Genomic DNA, 20,292 nt, shown 5'->3' on the forward strand with positions numbered 1-20,292 from the left:
TTTTGTGTGTGTGTGTGTGTGTGTGTGTGTGTGTGTGTTGTTGTTGTTGTTGTTGTTATTTGATTTTGTTTAGGTCCTTAAATTTTCAGAAGGTAATGTGAACAGAGAAAAACAAACTCACTCACATAGTTTTTTCAACAGTAATTGGCTGCACATTTGAAGGGTGCATTCTGTCCAACCAAACACTAAGCCAATAGCTCTCCAGTGCTTGTTCCTGGCATACATGCACACATGCTCCAAGATGGCTGATCCTAAAAGTTCACAGAGCATCATGCCATGCCCAAAAGGTCGTGAGCAATATAAATTCTAATCAATAGGAAAGTTATTTTTTAAATCACAGTGCATTTATCCTTGAGGATGCAGTGTAGCTGTGTTGTGTTTTCAAAGTTTGTCTCTCAGTCTATTTATACTGATGCTGCAACAACTCCAAGATATGTGATAAAATATCAAAAGAAACTTGGAGAATGTCATGTCCTTTGAGACATGATTATGTCCACATTCTTATGCATGTATGCCCGTGCATGTGATTGTGCACGCACAGAACAGAAACAACTTTTAGGAACAGGATAAAGATCAGAGATGAGGTGGAACAAGAGGACCTTTTGCTTTCTCTGTATTCGTTGTAACTTAAAGTTGAAAATGAAGAAGATAATTTTTTAAACTCCCCTAAAGGTGACAGTCTTAAAAGGTTCTTTTGACATGTCTATTGCTTCCCATGCCTTTATTTTATAAGGAGTTGAATGCTTTCCAACCTTATGAGAAGTCATAAAAGTATTTTGCAGATTAAATCATAGTGCTAAACCAGAAAACATTTACTTTTAGAATGTCTGATGAAATACTAATATTATAAAACTTATCAAGAATCTTCTGGGAGGATTTTTGGCAAAATAGCCTTTTGGTCAGCACCCAATCTTACTTTTGATTTTCGTTTTAATAACTCTGCACAGCTTGTCTCTGGAATAAATTTAAGAGCATTCCACCCCTCACTGTAACATCTCGGGAAGCGTCTGAAGCTGGAGATCACCACAGCCTCCGTGCCCACACCTGGTATTGGCTTATTTGGAAAGCCATCAAGACAAGATGGAATGTAGTCACAAGCCCAGAGATTGAAATTTCTAGAAACATGTTGCCCTTTGTCTGCAGAAATCTTCTTACGACCCAGGCCCTGGAGAAGAATGAAAATATTTAAGGTCACATAGCTTTGAAGTTTTTGTCTACATGGCATGTATACATTCATAAATACACCATATGATAACTCTTACATAAAGCCCCCTTTAGCAACTTGTTAATTGTCATAAAGAGACAAAACAATCTGTTGATGTCCTTTATTGTTCTCATGCATTCCAGTGTCACCCCAAGGACTGAACTGTGAGGGATATGGAAGGCAAAGCCAGAGAAAGCCAAGCCAAGAAGAACATCTTCACCCACCTCAGCTCCTAGGACCCAGGGTAAGTCCCCATCCCTGGCATCCTCCCCACCCCTCAGCAGATACATGGCTCTTTAAGAAACCAGGAAAGTGATTCTTGCCCAGACCCCTGGCTCTGGGAAGGAAGAAGGACTCAGGATTCTACCCTCAGGCCTGCCCTTAACTCTAGGCACCTAACATGCAAACCTGAGAATCACTGTGTATTCAAACTTATACATTTGAAAAATGCAAATTAAAATATAAGTGAACACAAAGGGCCAAAGGAAACATACAGTGGATTACTCTGACTCTGTGTCAGTGAAATGCGGCTCATGAAGGTCAGGAGGTTTTAGTCGGGTTCATGACTTGAGGAGAGTTTTTAAAGGTGTTACAGTCGGCCCTCTGAATCTTTGGATTCAACCAACCCTGATTCAACTATCCCTGGATCAAACAAATGTTTTTTCAAAAATAACATCTGTAAAGCCTAGCAACTATGGTTCACACCCATAATTCTAGCTATATGAGATGCAGAGACCAGGAGGATCACAGTTCAAGACCAGTTGGGCAAAACAGTTCAGGGACTTTGTCTCAACCAGCAGTTGGGCTCAGTAGTTACACCTGTCTTCTCAAGTATATGAGAAGCTGAGATCAGGATTGTAGTTCAAATTATCTAGGCAAAAGTGTTTTCAAGGGCACAGATACACTCAAAAGCTGGGCACAGTGACAAGTACTGTCATCTCAGACACAGAGGGAGGTAGAAACAGGAGGACCAAAGAGCAAGGCAGGTCCGGTAGGGAGCACCAGCAAAGGCAACACCATCTTTCCTTACTTTCTCACTCATGCTTTCTATCCCCTTGTTAACATCCTTCTCCACAGGAACTGAATTATACAATTACATACAAAAATATCAGGTATCTGCTCTCATCGCATTCCTCTCCTTTCCCCTCCTCTTCTCCCTCTGCATCTCCTCCCCTCCATACTCTTATAGCTAAGTTCTAACTGTTACCTATACTATTCTTACTCTTCTAAACCTCAAGAGTACTATTTTAAAAAAAAGAACACCCTGCCTATATAATGTGATTGGTTTTGTAGATAATGTTACCAATAGTATCTTTTTTTATTTTTTATTTTTGGTTGGTCATGGGGCTTGAACTCTGGGCCTGGGCACTGCCCTTCAGCTCTTCAGCTCAAGGTGAGCACTCTACCATTTGAGCCACAGCACCACTTCCGGTTTTCTGGTGGTTTATTGGAGATAAGGGTTTCACAGCTTTTCCTGCCCAGGCTGGCTTTGAACTGTGATCTGCTGCTGGCGCCCAGCTACCAATAATAACTTAACTGTTCATAAATATCTGGCTGGGTTTTGAATTGGTGAATTTATTAGAACTGAGGTAGACTCTCACACCAGCAGTGAAAAACAGTTCAATCAACCCAGCTAACACTCAGTCCTACAAAATATACAGAATAAAATGGAAAGACTTCTGGTTCACAAAATCTGAAACCACAGTCTTCAAATGCAGAAACCCCAACATAGAAATACAAAAAAGCAAGGAAACAGCACCTCCATAAATCAGCAATTACATGATGAAGCATCAGAATGATAGTGAAGTGGAAGAAGCCTCATTCTGAGCTCAAAGGAATGCTGATAAGAAATATTAAATGAAATGAAAGAGGACATTTATGTACAACTACATGAATTCAAAGAGAATACAGCAAACTACTAAAGGAATTCAACAGGAATATCAAATAAATACAAATCAACAGCTAAATGAATTCAATGAGAATATAGCTAACCAGCTAAAAGAGATCAAAGAAGACACATATAAACAAATAAATGAAGTAAAGAAGTCAATTCAATATACATATATACACTCTAACTAAAGCATGAGTTACACAGAGGTGGATTTTACTAGTGTCACTCCTTTGGACAATCAGTTGTTTGAGAAAATGAACACCAGAAAGCTGAAGCATGCCTTGTCTGAAGTGGGGTAGAGTTGAAGAGGACAGGGGCAGATATATGGAGAGAGGAATGGTGGGAAAATCCAATCATAACAATTAATGTGGAAATGGAACCAGTGCCTTGAAACCATCTGTTCCAGCCAGGGTGAGAGGGATGGGGGAGGAGGGAAGGATGCGCTGGAAGGGGTGACATTGATCAAATGTATTGTACTAACAGATTGACATGTCCAATTAAAATCCTTTTGTTCAACTACTAAAGGTTTTTAGAAAATCAATTCAAGGCATGAGAACAGATCTCAATAAAGAAATAGAAATCTTGAAGGAAAAAAAAATGAAGTCCTGGGTATGAAAATTCAAATGGAAAGCCTCTCCAGAAAAGTAGATGATATGAAAGAATTTCAGGGCTTGAAGATAGAATGGACGCAGTAGAAAAAGTAAATGAAAATACAGAGAAAATATCAAAGAAATATGAAAAAAAATGAAGAAAGTCAGGAATCTATTTAAAAGACCAAACATATACACAATGGGCATATATGAAGGAGAGGCCATGCTAGCTGAGGCTCAACTCATTACTAGCAGAAGAATCCCCTACTGTGAAAGACATAATCGCGTTTAGGTGTAAGAGGTTTTCAGAACAATCTATAGACCAGAGTAGAAAACCATCTAACTGCTATATATTGTAGTTAAAATAATAAGCACAGAGAAAAATAAAGAATATTGAAATCTTCAAGAAAGAAAAGTATGTCACTTATAATACAGAAACCCATCAGAATAATAGCCTATTTCTCAGAAGACACTGTAATGGCAAAGAAGGTTTTGGTTTTTATATTACAAGCATTGAAAGTTAAAAATAAAAACCTGCCCAGCCAGAATATTCTACTCAGTGAAGTTATCATTTGTAATAGAAAGACAAATAAAAGTCTTTAACAAGGAACAAAAACTAAAACAATGTATCACAACTAGACCAGCACTGAAGATACTCAAAAACATCCTGTACACAGATCAATGTAAACATGAAAAAAGTAGAAAAACCAAATCCTATCAGGTAAGTAGATAAGTATAATAGGAGAAGAAAATTATCCAACACAAAAAATTTGATGGGGAGAGGAATGGTAGGAACAAGTATGTACCTTGCAATTTTAAGTTGAAATGGACTCAATCCTCCAATCAAAAGACTTAGGATGGCAAGTTGGATCAAATCGCAAGACCTATCAGTTGTATACAAGGAATACATCTACCTGACCAAAATAAGCATTAGTTTAGGTTGAAAGGCTGAAAATAAAAATGTCTTCCAAGCAAATTAATCCTGAAAGCAGGCAGAAGTAGTTCTACTCTCATATCTGACAAAGTAAATTTCAAAGAGAAATTACTTAGAATAGACAAAGAAGGTCACTTCATCATGTTAATAAAAGAAACTCGCCATGAAGCAGGCAGAACAGCAGGCACTGGTAGTTCACACCTGTAATCCTAGCTACTCGGAAGGCTGAGATGTGAGGCCCAAGTTGAAAGTTAGTCCAGACTAGAAAGTTAATGAGATTCTTCTTCTCTTAGCCACCAAAAAGCTGGAAATGTAGCTGTGGCTCAGGTGGTAGAGCACTCACTAGTCTTGAGGGAAAAAGCTTAAGAGATAGTGTTCATGCCCAAGTTCACAAAAAAGAAAAGAAAAGAAAAAAAAAAAAAACCAGAACAATTCTTAACATTTATCTACCACATGTTGGTGCATTCCACTTCATTAAATAAACATTACTGGACTTAAAGAAAAAAATGAAGAAAAGAGAAAATAAAGAAAATTTTAAAATTTACCATAATATAAAGCTTACCATAACTAAAAAGCTCAATATTAGACACAAAACAGATGGCCTAAAAACTGTAACCATATTAAAATTTCATAGCATTCTCTTAATTCTTTTAGTTAAAATAGTTAAAAATTAAACAAACTATTTAGAAGCAAATGAGTCCTTAATTAGGAAAAACCCTTGAAATGTGGCCAAGGCAAAAGCCTGAAGAATATTCATAGTTTCATAAATTTATTAACACAGTTTTTAAGTATTTGAACTAAACTTCAAGTGAAGGAAAAAAAAGAAGAGCAAACTAAAGGTGTTTCTTGGGGGTTACCAGGATTGTTTTTAATCAAGTAGATAAAATTTTAGACACACATATCAGTAAAAGATACAGAAAGGGACATTGACCAGGTGAACAGATTTTATATTCGGCCCTACTTGGTCGGGAGGTTTTGTTCTGTAGTGCTCGGCTGGAGCTATAGCCCCACCCCCTAATAATTTGAAAATAAATACTCACAGTGTCAAAATAGTATCCAGTGTTCTCGAAACTGTGGCGATTGTCGTGCATGGAGAAGGGGAAGCTGTTATTGACCGCTTGCTGGAGAAGAAGGGAAGGAGAGAAGAAAAGGCACTCCAGGGTCTGCCCTGCGCCTTTAGAAGGGAGGACAATGACTGGGGGGAGGGGAGATGGACGAGGTGACCTCCCAGGGAGTCGATAAACCCATCACCCACGGGAGCACACAGGGCAGGACACAGTTGCCAAAAGCAGTGTGCCTGTCAGCTCAGACTTTGAAATGTACCACTTTCTAAGTTTGAAACTTAGCCACTTTTCCTTATTCCTTCCTTCAAAAAGACTTCCTTTGGAAACAAGGATGGACTATTGCGTGGGCTCACAGAACCTAAAGTCAGCACTGTGTGCCAACTGGTGTGTGTGTGTGTGTGTGTGTGTGTGTGTGTGTGTGTGTGTGAGACTAGTAAGGATCCTGAAACTCAAATACTGGCCCCAGGTCCAGACTGAGTCTGGGAGGTGATGAGACATAGGCTGCTCCCACCACATGAGGCCAGAAGTTGTCTTTGAACGGATCCAGAGCAGCTCATGCGCTGATGGGCTTAGTGTGCAGGCACAGGTGCCCGTGGGGAGCTGAGCCCTCTGTCCGGACCAGGAAGCCTCACGCACTGACCCGGACATGCCCAGAGACCCGCAATGGGCAGTGCCTACCGGGAAACGTGGTCCCACCGAGATCCTGCAACTGTGCTCTGGGCTTGCACTCACCTTCTCCCGGATTTTGAATATTGGTGGCAGTTTACTCTCCAATTGCCCGATCAAATGTGGACAGTGGGGCTCTTTTAACATCCCACTGGTAATAGATTCTGGTGTCTTCTGTGTTAATCCAATGTGAGGAAACTGAGGGGGAAAAAAAGCACATGCCTGATTAGAACCAGGCTCGGCTGAGCTGCTGAGCCAAGGGCTTCCTCTGACGGTGAGTAAATTTGGGAGTAATTTGGGGGCTTCTGGAATGCCGTGGGAGGGGTGTCATCTTTGCCATTTCCAAGTAATCTTTCCAAGATACAAACATTGTGATGATCCAGAGCCTTTACTGCGGCTGTTTGGGGCCACCCAGCGGTGCCTGAGGAGGCCTGGAAAGGTTTCCACCAATGGTGAGAACAAGCGGACTTCCTGGGAGAAGACAGACATGTTGTCTGTGGTCTTCCTCTGGCCAGTGCCTGGATCTACCTCATGTTCGGTGGGACAAGGTGACCTCCAGCCCGGCAGGTAAGAGAAGGTCCCCAAGACCAGGGGAAGAGGGGAAGCAGGAGGGTCCCACTGACCCTTCAGCCAGAACATGACACAGGGAAGGGCAGGAAAAGCCCATGAAGGGGCCAGGAAGGGATGGAGCAAAAACAAGGAAGACAAGAAAGGTTGAGTCTTCCTCTATAAGGAAAGGAAGGAAATGGGGCTGGAAAGAGTGAAATGGACCTGGCAAGTCCTCAGCTGACCCTTTGGGCAACACTGGGGCGTGAGATGGCACTCAGAGTTGTTCTGGATTGGGCTGAGAGGACCTGGCTTTTCTGTAATGGATCAGTGCTTGGGTGGAGTCCTGCGCTGTCCCAGGTGACCTCGATGAGGTGACCTTGAGGAGGCAGATCTCTTCCTTGGACAGTGGGGACCACACTCTCAGCAGCTGGAGCTATGTGACCCTTATTCCTGAGGCCAGGGTGTCTAGTACCGGAGGCCCAGGGGAACTCACTCCAGTTGTATTTAAATAGCACCCCTGAAAAGCTACCCAGACAAAGCAAGCTTTGAAGTAGAGCTCTCTAGAAGAAGAAAATGAGTATAAATTAAAACTCGATTCTTGGTGAGGTTCCCCACAAAGGGAGAAGACTCTCGTATTGGGGCTACAGCCCAGGCTACTAATTCAGGAGCCCCAATGTGAGGAACTTCCGCCCCCTTATCTATAAAGTGGGAATAATCATAACTACCTGACAGGGTGGTTTGATTTTCAAAGCAAGCACAACATAATAAGTGTGGGAAGATTCTTCTTGCTCACTGCTCTCCCCTTCTTTCTTCCCAAACCCACTGACATCACCTTAGGTCAATCTTCCTTTTTTCCCTCTTGTAGTATGATGACATTGGCGAACTCTACAATTCTCCTTCAAGTCACAATCAAACTGTATATCCAGCAAGCTGCAGATTGGTGTCTGCCCAAGAGTGTGCTGAGTGAATTATCATTTGTATAAAAAGGCTGAGATTATTTTACAAATGTTATATGGGGAGGGCATTCTCTGTGGCCATCAGAAGCTAGAAGACACAGAGCAATGGTAGATCTATTAAAGGAAGCACAGATGGAGAGACAGGAAGAGAGGAAAGAGGCAAAAAGATACATATAACCAGCACTATTTATGTGAATAAGTCTATGCACCCAAAACAATAGATGATATACAAGAGCACATTGAGATAAAAGTCCAAGAACAGCTATTAAAACCATTGAAATGGCTGCCTGAGGATGAAGAGAAAACAAATGAAGGTTGAGAACTATGAAAACACCACACAAGCCCACGGGTGTTTATGGGTGTTCTATGAAAACACCACACAAGGGGCTGGGAAGGCGGCTCAGTGGTAGAGCGCTTGCCTTGCATGCATGAGGCCCTGGGTTCGATTCCTCAGCACCACATAAGCAAAAAAAAAAAAAAGCCGGAAGTGGTGCTGTGGCTCAAGTGGTAGAGCGCTAGCCTTGAGCTGAAGAGCTAAGGAACAGTGCCCAGGCCCAGAGTTCAGGCCCCACGACCGGACCAAAAATAAAAAGAAAACACCACACAAGCCCACGGGTGTTTATGGGTGTTCTATGAAAACATCACACAAGCCCATGGGTGTTTATGGGTGTTTTCCCAGAGCATATGTGGTGGACTGGCCAATCCTGAGGAGGAGCACCAGGGAAGGAGAAACTTTCTTTCCATCCACAACCACTTTGTGCCATCTAAGTATCAACTGTATTGTCTTTCCACAAGAAAACGAGGGGAAAAAAGAATGATAAGAAAGCAAATGTTCCTGAAATCCTACCATCTTTTGCACTCTTTGTGCCTACACAAATGTACATCCACATGGATGATGATTTTTGTGTTACAGTATCACCTCATGGCTAATAGGATAAAAAATTTTTAGAGTTCACATTGACTTATTAATGTCAGCTTCTTGTCAACTCTGCTGCCAAGCCAGATACCAATGCTGGCAACTGAGTCCCTAAATGTTCACACCCAAACACAGGTATATACAGATGGGGACCAATATTGCCTTTCAGAAAAAACCTGGACACAGGCTTGGGATGTGGCTTAGTGGTAGAGTGCTGCCTAGCATGCATGAAGCCTTGGGTTCAATTCCTTGGTACCACATGAACAATAAAGAAATTAAAACTGAAATGTAAACAAAATCTGGATTCTATGTCACATATGCTTTGCACCTTGACTTTTACTCACTTAACAGTATACCCTAGAAATCTGCCAATGAATATATATATAGTATATAACATTCTGTATTATATTTTTGATTGTTTCTAAATGATATATAACATTCTGTATTATACTTTTGTTTCTGAATTTTTTTTGTCAGTTGTGGGACTTGAACTCTGGGCCTGGGCACTGACCCTCAGCTCTTCAGCTCAAGGCTAGCACTCTACCACTTGAGCCACAGCACCACTTCTGGTTTTCTGGTGGTTTATTGGAGATAAGAGTCTCCTGGACTTTCCTGCCTGAGCTGGCTTTGAACCACGATCCTCAGATCTCAGCCTCCTGAGTAGCTAGGATTATAGGCATGAGCCACTGATACCCGGCCTCTAAATGATTTTTTGTAGTAAACATAAATTATACATGGACTCAAGGTCATACCCACCCCTCCCCCTGTGTCTTGCCCCTCCCACCTTCCCTCCCAACTGTGGAAATCCGGGCAGTGGAGCAGCTGCTCCCTGGCCACTGCCTGTGAGTTCATTTTTAGTCTCCAAGTCTATGGACCAAACTGCTGTTTTCAAAAAATAAAATAACTGTAGCATTTTAATTTCACTCTTAAAAAAAATCTATTTAATGGCTCTCACATGATAGCTGTGAAGTAAACCCTTCTGTTAGATATCGTAACCATGAAATACTGCTTTTTAACCGGTTGGCAGTGAAATTTTTGCTGCGTGCAATCACTCCGTGACCAAAATATTAAATAGGAAAATGAAAGTATGGAGAAAAAGACTTTCCTGCCTGGCCACAGCCAGATGACATCCAGCCAGGTCAACTGCAGAACGGCGGTCACCTCTAATGCGCAATGACTGTCTTCCCCAATGGGCGGCCGCTGAGTCAAAGCCAACAGTGTCTTTCATGTTCCGACCTCATCTACAAGTTGCTTTGGGAAATTCATGCTCAGTACTATCCTTTTATGCCCTCAGGGCAGACAGCAGGAAGGGGTTGCACCAGGACTCAACTCAAACCTAGGGGAACATTTGCCCCAAGCCTGGGACTGCACTCCACACGCCCAGTGGGAGGATGATATGAAAACCTCCCTAGGACACAAAGTAGATTCTCTCCCCCTTCTCTCCCTCCTCAGCCCCTTCCTCCTCCTCCTCCTCCTTCTTCTTATCAGTTGTGAGGCCTGAACTCAGGTCCTGGGAGCTCTGTCCCAGATCTCTTCTACCTCTTTGAGCCATAGCAGCAATTCTTGTTTTCTGGTGGTTAATTGGAGATAAGAGTCTCATGGATTTTGATCCTCAGATCTCAGCCTCCTTAGTAGCTAGGACTTCAGGCAGGTGTCACCAGCACCCAGCTCTAACTTCTTGTTTTATGAAAACCAATGTGCAGATGTGAAAATGCTTCCCTGGGCTCCCGGGCAGCTGAGTTGCCTACATGACCCACTGAGCGAGGGCACAATGCCATTGGCAGGGCTTCTGGAAAGGTAGTTTCCTGATCCAAAGGGGCAGACTCAATAGACAGATGCTTCCCATCTTCTTGTTCTTTGAGCTTCCTCCCACTTCCATGCACTGGTTATGGGCTCACATGTGTACAAAATATACCTGTGTTATAGATAGCAAGTGCAGACAAGTTAACTACAAGACCTATACTTTATTTATTTATTTTTAATTTTTTTGGGGGTCCGGTTGTGGGGCCTGAACTCTGGGCCTGGGCGCTGTCCCTCAGCTCTTCAGTTCAAGGCTAGCGCTCTACCACTTGAGCCACAGCACCACTTCTTCTTGCTTATGTGGTGCTGAGGAATTGAACCCAGGGCCTCTGGCATGCAAGGCAAGCGCTCTACCACTGAGCTACCTTCCCAGCCTGAGACCTATACTTTATGCTGCACACTTCTAACTGAAAAAAAAATTCATCAAGCCTCATAATAACATTCCAGTCTTACATTATGCTCCCATTTTATAAGAAAATAAACCGAGACCAGAGATTAGTTCTTTAGTACTGGGTCTTGAAATCAGGGTCTCATGCACGCGCACAGGTGCATGCATGAAAGAGCGAGGGGGGAAGAGAAAGAGAAAGAGAAAGACAGAGAGAGAGAGACAGAGACAGAGAGAGGCAGAGAGCGAGAGAAGGACGGAGGGAGGGAGGGAGAATATGCTTGTGCTGGTCCTGGAGGACCAGGCTCAGGGCTTGAGCACTGTCTGGAGCTTTTGTGCTCAAAACCAGGGCTCCACCACTTGAGCCACAGCTCCATTTCTGGCTTTTTTTTAGTAGTTAATTGGATATAAGTGTCTCATGGACTTTCTGGCCCAGGCTAGATTCAAACTGCACTCTTCAGACCTCAGCCTCTTGAGTAGCTAAGAGTATAGGTGTGGGTCACTGGCGCCCAGCTTAGTTGGCTTTCTTGCTAGAGGTTGGTACTCTACCAGCTGAGCACAGCTGCATGTCAAGCTTTTTGCTGGTTAATATACTTTTCTGTCAAGTTTGGCTTTGAACTAAGATCCTCAGATTTCAGCGTCCTGAGTGGCTAGGATGAAAGGCTTGAGTCAACCCCCTACCCCACCCCCACCACCGCTGCCCCATTTCTCAGTCTTAACCCAAGGTTATGTCTGAAAGTATGTGCAGTTTTTTGGGGGGGAGGGGGTTTATGTGTGTGTTTTTGCCAGTCATGGGGCCTGAACTCTGGGCCTGAGCGCTGTCCCTCAGCTCTTCAGCTCAAGGCTAGCACTCGAGCCAGTGTGACACTGCTGGCTTTTCTGCTTATATGGTTGCTGAGAAATCGAACCCAGGGCCTCATGCATGCAAGGCAAGCGCTCTACCACTGAGCCACCTTCCCAGCCCCAAGTGTGTATGGTTTTTTAATATCCTAAAGACCTGAATTTGCCGACGTCTTTTCCACTTTTTCTGTTTCCAGTTAGACAAACAAAGCTATGATGGCTCTGCCTCTGGTGGTGCGAGTGCGCGGCGCAGGCCCGGGCGGCTGCGGAGACCTCCCCGCCACTGCTTTTGTGGATGAGTTGCAGACTGTCAGTGTATGAAGCACAGAACCAGAGCGCAAATAAGAGAAGTTCTTGGGACAACAAGGTTGAGACCTTATACACTGGAGACCCTGAAAATTATACCTCAGTAGGTTTTGTAAGGGATGGGGGGGGGGGGCATTTGAGCTGAGGACTCCAGGGGACAAGCTGGGCAGCACGGTGTGCCAATGTCTTAATGAGAAGAGGGGGGAGTCTGCTCCAAGGGCTGGAGCAGAGATGCCGTGCACTCCCAGACTCGGCCCATTCCAGGCAGGTCGGGCTCAGGGAATCCGTTTACAGGCTGGCAGGAATGTGTTTAGAGGTCTCTATCCAGTGATCATTCCTTGAGCAAATATTTACTGAGCATGCACCATGCACCAATGCTACTCTAGACATCGGGGAGATATCCCTGAGTGGAAAAGACAAAGGTACCAGTCTTCATGGATCTTATACTCTAGGGAGAAAAATAAGGCACACAATAGAGCAAGACAGACATTGTGTGCGTAGATGGGGGGAGAGGAAGCGGGGCCAGAATGCCCGCTGCCTAGTCGGCATCTCTCAGGAGCCAGTGTGCACAGCACTTACATCCATCTGGTCCTCCCAGGGATGCCAGAAATGCCAGACACAGGGAAGGCGCTGGGACAAAGGGAAGGGACGGGTCAAAGGCCATGCTGCCCTGGGAAGTGGAGGGGATGGGACCTCAGCCCTGGGCTCTTCAAGATGGCGTGAAAAAGCTCCCAGAGGGCACCAGCGTCCTTACCCATCTTCCATCCTTGTCTAGAGCAGGCTTGAAACGCCTCCCTTTGGCCATTCTCTCCAGGAAGCTGAGGTGGCTGAAGGCAGCTCCCTCACTTCTCCAGGCTCTCCAAAGCTGGGGAAGAATCACCGCTCTGCACTCCTGGGGAAAGAGGCCGAATGCCCATTGTTGCCATGGAATGGGAGCCCCCCATCACAATGGGCAGAGGAGACTTCTGAGGCCCTGGGGGTTCCTTCTGCGGGCGCTTGGCTGCTGAGACTCCCCTACCCTGTGAGCCAGAGGGCCACCAGGGCTCCAGCTGGGGATATGCCACCCAGGGGCGGGACAGAGAGACGAGGACACTCAAAGCCTCTGAATCCTGAAGCCAGTGCTGGAGCTGATGTCTCCTGCTGGACATCTCCCCGTTTGCAGTGAAGTAAACTGAGTCCCGGGATTGGGTGACCTTCTCCACACCCTTAGTGCTGCCTTAGTACCAGGACCCAAGCTCTCCTTCCCATCTCTTCTGTGACTACCACACACACACACACACACACACACACACACACACACACACACACACACACACACACACACACACCACACACTGCTCTCACCTGCCTTGGAACCCACAGGAAGTAGGTTTCAGGAATAAGTATTGTGCACCAGATGCCAGGCTGGAAGAAACATTTAGCTGTATTTTTATTGTTTGTCATGACAACCTTCCGCAATGGCAAGTTAGAAAACGAGCATTGGAAGTGGAGAGTGACACCGCCAATGGAGGAGGCAGCAGAAGTGAAATCCAGAGATCCGCAGCCTTTCCACATGTCACCTGGTCTTCCCGGGGCTTCAAAGGCTGAAATCTGCCTTTCTTCCTGGGCTTGGGTAGTCAAGTCCTGCCTTACTCCTGCTCAGAGTGTGCTTTCTGCTTGTCTTTCTCCTTAGTTGAATGCTGTTCCACAATTGTCTTGCCTATCCAGGAGAACTGGTCCAGCTGGCTCCAGTGCTAAGAAACTATGTCTGCCCCAAATCATCCCCATAGGTTCTAATGCTCCCGTGGTCATGACCTGGGGCATTATCCTCTGCCAGCACCCATGGCCCAGGGTGGCTCCTCAGAGAGACACAAGAGGTGCCACCACTGCAGCTGTGACACAAAAGGCAGAGGCAAAAGAAAGATGAGAAGATGGAGAGCTAGCTGCCACCATGCCCGCCTAGACAGGAAGTCCTGCTGTGGGAGCAGCCATTCCATCCTGGGCTGATGCCGCCTGCTGGAAGCATCCCGGGGCAGCTGATGCCGCAGGTCTTCAGTGTCCCCAGGCACTGCTACCCATGCTGCAAGGGAGATACAAACATACATCCCAGCATCCATGCAGGAGAGTCTTGTGCTCTGTGAGCTGCCCAAGGCCTGATGTGTGGATTCAGATCAACCTCAAAATGCAGGAGCTTACGGGATTGTCCAGGGGTAAGTCCGGGCTCAGTGTGGCAGCTCTGCTGGGCAAGGGTCCCCAGAGACAAGGCTTCCTCTTGCCTGTTACCACACTACCGGCCCAAGCAGACAGCCGTCTCTTATAGCCCTGTATGTGGTACTTGAGGCCAAAAAGCATGTGGAAGAAAGGAAGCATAGGAAGAAAAGAAGAAGAGGGGAAGGACTGGAGGTTCCAGTTGTTCTATTGGACCAGCCCCAACTCTGTGGTTCATGACACATACTTGTCATTGACTCAGCTACTTTCTTCTAAAGAAAGGTTCCCGGTGGCTGCCGCTCAGCCCTTCCTCCTGGGAGCCAGAACTTGGTCGCATGACCACACCTTGCTTCCAAGGGGGCTTGTGAAATAGGCTTTGTACGGGTGCGGTCATTGTCCGCCTGAACATTCTATTGATATGGAAGAGACAGGGAATGAGTGTCGAAAGCCCACACTGAGGCCCGGCCACAGTACAGACCCTTTCAGATCTTCAGTATGGTGCCCTGGAGGATTTTTTGTGGTTTTTGTTTTTGTTGTTGTTCAGTCATGGGGCTTGAACTCAGAGCCAGGGTGCTGGCTGCCACGAACTTTTTTGTTCAAGGCTAGCAACTCTACCACGTTGAGCCACCGCTCCACTTTTGGTTTTCAGGTGGTTAATTGGAGATAAGAGTCTCACAGAGTTTTCTGCCTGGCTGTCTTTGAACCATGATCCTCAGATCATGCCTCCTAAGTAGCTAGGATTACAGGCATGAGCCACCAACAGCCAGCAGGATCCCTGGAGTTCTAACAAAGATAGGTAGACCTTCCTCTTGAAAGCACAAGTTAGCATGAGCTGCTATTTGTTTTGCTTCTCAGTGTGGTGACTTAAGTGGTTGAGCACTAGCTGGGAGCAAAAAGGCCCAGGAAGACCACAAGATTTAGAGTTCAATTCTCTGTACTGGCACCAAAAAGAAAAAAAAAAGAAAGAAATGCAAAGGAGGTCCAAGTTGTTTTGATGCTGGGGGAAAGAACATGATTTGCAGCAGAGGCCAGAGGGAAGAGCAAAGAAGCAGGTCATCCGGGCAGCCTGGGGAACTTTGGACAGACACCTTGTCCAGCGAGAACCTGACCAGCTGGCCAAGGTCAGAAGAAACAGAGCTGCAGAGAGCAGAGGACAAGGACAGAGGAACTGAGAGTTTTAAGGAAAAACATCTTTCCTTTGGCAGGGTGAGAAGTAAGATTCACCTTGAAAGGCAGCAGATATGGTGAATTTAACTCTCTAAATTCTGATACTAAAAAAAGAACAAAATATGGGCAAAACATCCAGCTTGATTCCTGCTTCTTGGCTTGCTAGCGCTGAGTCTAATTCCCTCCTGTGTTCCTGTGTTTGTCAGGGTTTACATGAAGACTTTACACAACGGCTCCACCCCTGCAAGGACAGCTGCTTTTGTTTGAAGGGGGTAGTCCGGGGGAAAAATCTAGAATAAAAGACAGCAGCAGTTACACATGTGGTTCAGAACGAACAGCTCCAAGATAGCCACACCAACTTCTAGAACCATAAAGCAAAACAGCAAAATAAATACCACCGAAGAGAAGATTAAACAGTGTTAGAACATGACACAAGTTCATTTCCATTCCAGAGTGAGGTCTCTCTTGCTCTGTCCCGTGCACACACTGAGAGTGAAAGACAGAGAAACTCTCTGTAAAACCCTCCCTGATCCTTTTATTTTGTACTATTAAATATAATGGAGCTTTCATCAACTTGGCAGGAAATTGCAAGCTAATAAAAAAAAAGCCGGTTACAAAGATAATAAGACAAAGTCATAAAAGACAGTTGTGGGCTGAGCGCTGGCATTCAGCTCTCCCTCTCCAACTCTACAGGGACGCGGGGTTCATCAACTCAGTTAATCGTGTGGACGACCACGAATTCGTCCTTTCTTGCCTTTGTTCTTCACATTCTTGGGCATTTTTGCTCTCAAGATGAGCCTTGGAAGGCAGATAGGAAGTATACTCAGTGCTGAGTCTTACAGTGTTCCTTCTACACCTGAGCAGCAGCTTGTTTAGCCTGGAAATGAAGATGGAGAGCCAGACGGGGCGGGCCACTGAAGCCAGTCCAACACGTCCCATGCCGCTCCTCGCGCTCTCTTTGTGGCTTCCAGACTCCGCAGTGGCTTCCAATGTCTTGTCATCAAAGCCTCAGCCGCTGTCTTCATTCCCCTCTGATGTTTGTGTTGGCTGAGGGAAGCAGCCCTCCTCATGGGGCCTCACTGCTCCAGTTGTGGTGTTTGGACCCACAACGTTGCTCTCCTCTGAGAACCCATGGAAGACATAGAATCTCAGCCACCCTCTCAGACCTTCTAAATCAGCATCCGCATTTTAACAAGATCCCAGTGTTCACGTGCACGTTCAAGTTGGAGAAGCATTGCCTTAAGAATTCACCAAGCACATGTTCACCATCTCAGTTGTGTGTGTGTGTGCATGCACGTGCATACACACACACATATGTATGAGCATAAGAATGTGGCAGGAGGCTGGGAAGGTGGCTCAGTGGTAGAGCGCTAGCCTTGAGCTGAAGAGCTGAGGGACAGCGCCCAGGCCCAGAGTTCAGGCCCCATGACCAGACCCCCCCCCAAAAAAAAGAAAAACAAAAACAAAAAGAATGTGGCAGGGCTGGGTTCTGGGGCTTGGCCTGAGGACCTTGTGCTCTTGCTTGGCTTTTTTAACCCAAGGCTGGTACTCTACCACTTGAACTGCACCTCCACTTCTTACTGGTTAACTGGAGATGAGCATCTCCACAGACTTTTCTGCCTGGGTTGGCTTTGGACTGGAATTCTTAGATCTCAGCCTGAGTAGCCAGTTCAGGCATAAGCCACCTGCACCCAGCATTGTTCACCATCTCTGTCATCAGTATTTTCTTGGTTCTCAAAGAAGAATGGGTCGAGTGCCTTTGAGCACCTTTGACCTTGTACACAAAGGGAAACCCTAAAGCCTGGTCTTTGCGTGCTACTTTGTGTGTATGTATGCCAGTCTTAGGACTTGAATTCAGGGCCTGGGTGCTGTCCCTCAGCTTTTGTGCTCTACCACTTGAATCATAGCCCACTTCTGGATTTTTGGTAATTAGCTGGAGATACAAGTCTCATGGACTTTCCTGCTCAGGCTGGCATCAAACTGCGATCTTCAGATCTCAGCCTCCTAAGTAGCTAGAATTACAGGTATGAGCAACCAGTGTCCAGCTGGCTTGCTACTTTTAATCAGACAGTGTTATGGGCCTTTTGAAGACTTAGAAGCCAAGGTCAGAGGCGAAAGAATGAGTTTGCCACATTAACTGAAGTATGATGTAATCAGAGGAAAATTCCAAAGGCATAACGCCTTTGAACAACATACAGTGTGACAAAGCTGATACTTGAGATGTGGCAGGGGTGAGGTTAAGGGACAGGGGTCAATGAAAGAAGGAGGGAAAATGCAGTCACAATGTTCAGAGTGCTCGTATACATGTATTCATATGTGAGCATGAAACTAGGAAACCAGGGAAGGGGTGGGGCTGAGGAAGATGAGGGGAGAAGGATGGAGGAGACATTGATCAAGCTGTGTTGTATTCATAAACTGACAAATTATAATCCCTTTGAACAACTACGTGAAGTTAAAAATATAATAATAGAAAAGCCTGAGTTTGCACAATGTTTACCTGGAATATTTTCCCTCGGGAGCTCAAAGCCTCTCCGGTGGTCCCATAGCCACCTTCCGGTGGCTATGTGGGAGTCAGGAAGCAGTTACTGCATCCCCTCGAGCATCCGGAGACACATGCTGCTGCTCTGCACAATTACATAAACATGCTGCAGTGTGCTTGTCCTAATGTTTAATTTAGATTGCTGCCCCATTGATTCCTTGGTGGCTGGGGCAAATGAGAATAAACCAAATGCATGGCTTTGCCATGCCACGGTCCAGTCGCTCTGAGTGTACAAGAATGACCACATAAGGGCTGTGCGCCTAATTAAGCACTTAGTCAATAACCCACTCCCTCTGGACTGGGCCATTTGCTTTATGCATTGTGGGAATGAGATCAAGCTGGGCAGTGAATGTGGGTAATTCATGCAGGAAGAACTCATTTAAGGTGAGGTAGATTGATTGGAATTAGTTATTTCAGACAGCAGAGAGAGAGAGGAGAGAGAGAGAGAGAAAGAGCCCTCCCTCCCCAGGTGATTCCATCATGCCTGTATGAACAACAAGGCAAGCGCTGAATCCAGATGGCCCAAGCACACAGGTGGGGGCCTTTGTAGAGCCAGTGTCCCGATGCTGCAGAGATGCTCATGTATTTGGAACCAGCACTGTCATCGGTATGCATGAAGCTCCGCCGTATGATTTTTTTAAGTAAGTTGATATGTCTAATTGTTTTGCAGTGAGACAAGAAGGCTCCATTTTATCTGTATGATTTTTTTAAGTAAATTGATATGTCTAATTGTTTTGCAGTGAGATAAGAAGGCTCCATTTTATCTGAAGTCACAAGGCAGCGTATTGATGGTGCTGTCTTACTGGTGCAGCACATAATAGCATTGTTAGGAGAAATGTCAGCGAAGGCACCGGAGGGTGGAAAAACATGAAATCAAATTTCTCACATGACAATAGCTTGAGTATCTGTTGGGCATTTCCTCTCACCAAATATGGCTGAGCATTCTTTTCAAGCTGATTCGATCAGCCACAGGACAGCGTCCAGCCAAGCTAACCAGCAACTGTGCCTTTTAACAAGTCCCTATCCTTGTTCCTCCCAGGAAGAGGTCTGGACACTTCTCCACACTCCACCAGCCTCTTCCTAGAGAAATCATTTTCATAACATCCCTGGCGCCTAAGACTTCATGTTGTATTCTTCAATCAGCCATCTGCTAGGGTAGACATATCCATAAGGCATCTTCCTTGGCTGGCATAATTAAAAGAGATTCTCTTCTTTTGGATGTTGTGTTACATTTACATTCAAAGTTATTTTGCTCTCTCTTTGCCCTTGCCCTCCAGGAATTGTGGGATTTCAAGTTAATAGGCTTTTAATGGTTCTGTGATAACTGTGATTATAAACTGTGAATCAGATCGGGGAGCATCCAAGTTCAGCGGAATCTCATGCAAAGACACCGTTGTTGCTTTTGATCCGCAGTGGAGATTGGTTTTTGCTGTTCAGACACAAGCATCCTTAAAAAAAAAAAAAAGGAAAGAAAAGAAAAAGCTCCTCATTTGCTTAGCGATTGCTTTGATATCAGTTTTAAAGACTTTAACCACACATTCTCCTTTTGATAAGTTAGTGGTATTTGGAAACACATCCTGTTGCTAAAAATTAAATTTCAAAGTCTGTATATGTTGCTTCCGTTTAGAGGAGACGCTGCTGCATTTATTTAAAACACATGCAACATGTTGGGGACACACACACACACACACACACACACACACACACACACACACACACACACACACACACAATGTGCACCGCGCACCACCTTCTTTTCACTGCCAAATATTTAGAAATAAAATTTTACTGTGTTCTCTGAAAATATAATTACTGCTTTGAGGCTAGTTAATGAAAATATCCTTTTCTTTGAAATATGTCAGCTCCACTAAATGAGCCTGTCCTTGTGGGTCTATAGATGAATCGATTGTGAACCTCCTTGAAAAAAAGAGGCATTCAGATCATTGTTACCAGATGTCTCAAGAAAGCCTGCCAAGCTGGGACTAGAAACACAGCCTTAAAATAGTAGGCATGTAATTATGCCATCAGCCAATCAGGGCCTTGATTGCAAATTAGCTCTTGTTCCCATTGGCTAGGGCTGCTGTGACTTTTCCAGGGATTGCCCAGGGACATTCCAACAAGCATCGCCTCTCTGGTCAATTATCACTGAAAAGCCAGAGAAAGGTCAGCCCTCCCTCTATTAAAAAATAAGTAAATGCCCTTGCTGAAACTCCTCAGCTCACTCGGCAGGACAATCCTTAAGGCCATACTTGAACACCAGGCCATTGTCAAGGGGAAATATCTCCCAGGATTGGAATA

The 20,292-nt window shown here is 45.1% G+C and overlaps 1 protein-coding gene across 1 annotated transcript; it reads right to left on the reverse strand.

Moving 5' to 3' along the window:
- Nucleotides 1-387: 387 nt before the first annotated feature.
- Nucleotides 388-6,882, reverse strand: Tex36 (testis expressed 36). The gene is made up of 4 exons (XM_042701357.1): nt 6,878-6,882; nt 6,416-6,617; nt 5,660-5,740; nt 388-1,165 (listed from the first exon to the last, which is right to left on the reverse strand). Exons 1-4 carry the CDS (start codon nt 6,880-6,882, stop codon nt 857-859), a joined length of 597 nt encoding a protein of 198 aa, XP_042557291.1. The 3' UTR covers nt 388-856.
- Nucleotides 6,883-20,292: the final 13,410 nt, after the last annotated feature.

The sequence above is a fragment of the Dipodomys spectabilis genome, unplaced genomic scaffold (genome assembly GCF_019054845.1).
Source record: "Dipodomys spectabilis isolate Male_0828 unplaced genomic scaffold, ASM1905484v1 ptg000289l, whole genome shotgun sequence".
In the NCBI taxonomy this organism is placed as follows: domain Eukaryota; kingdom Metazoa; phylum Chordata; class Mammalia; order Rodentia; family Heteromyidae; genus Dipodomys; species Dipodomys spectabilis.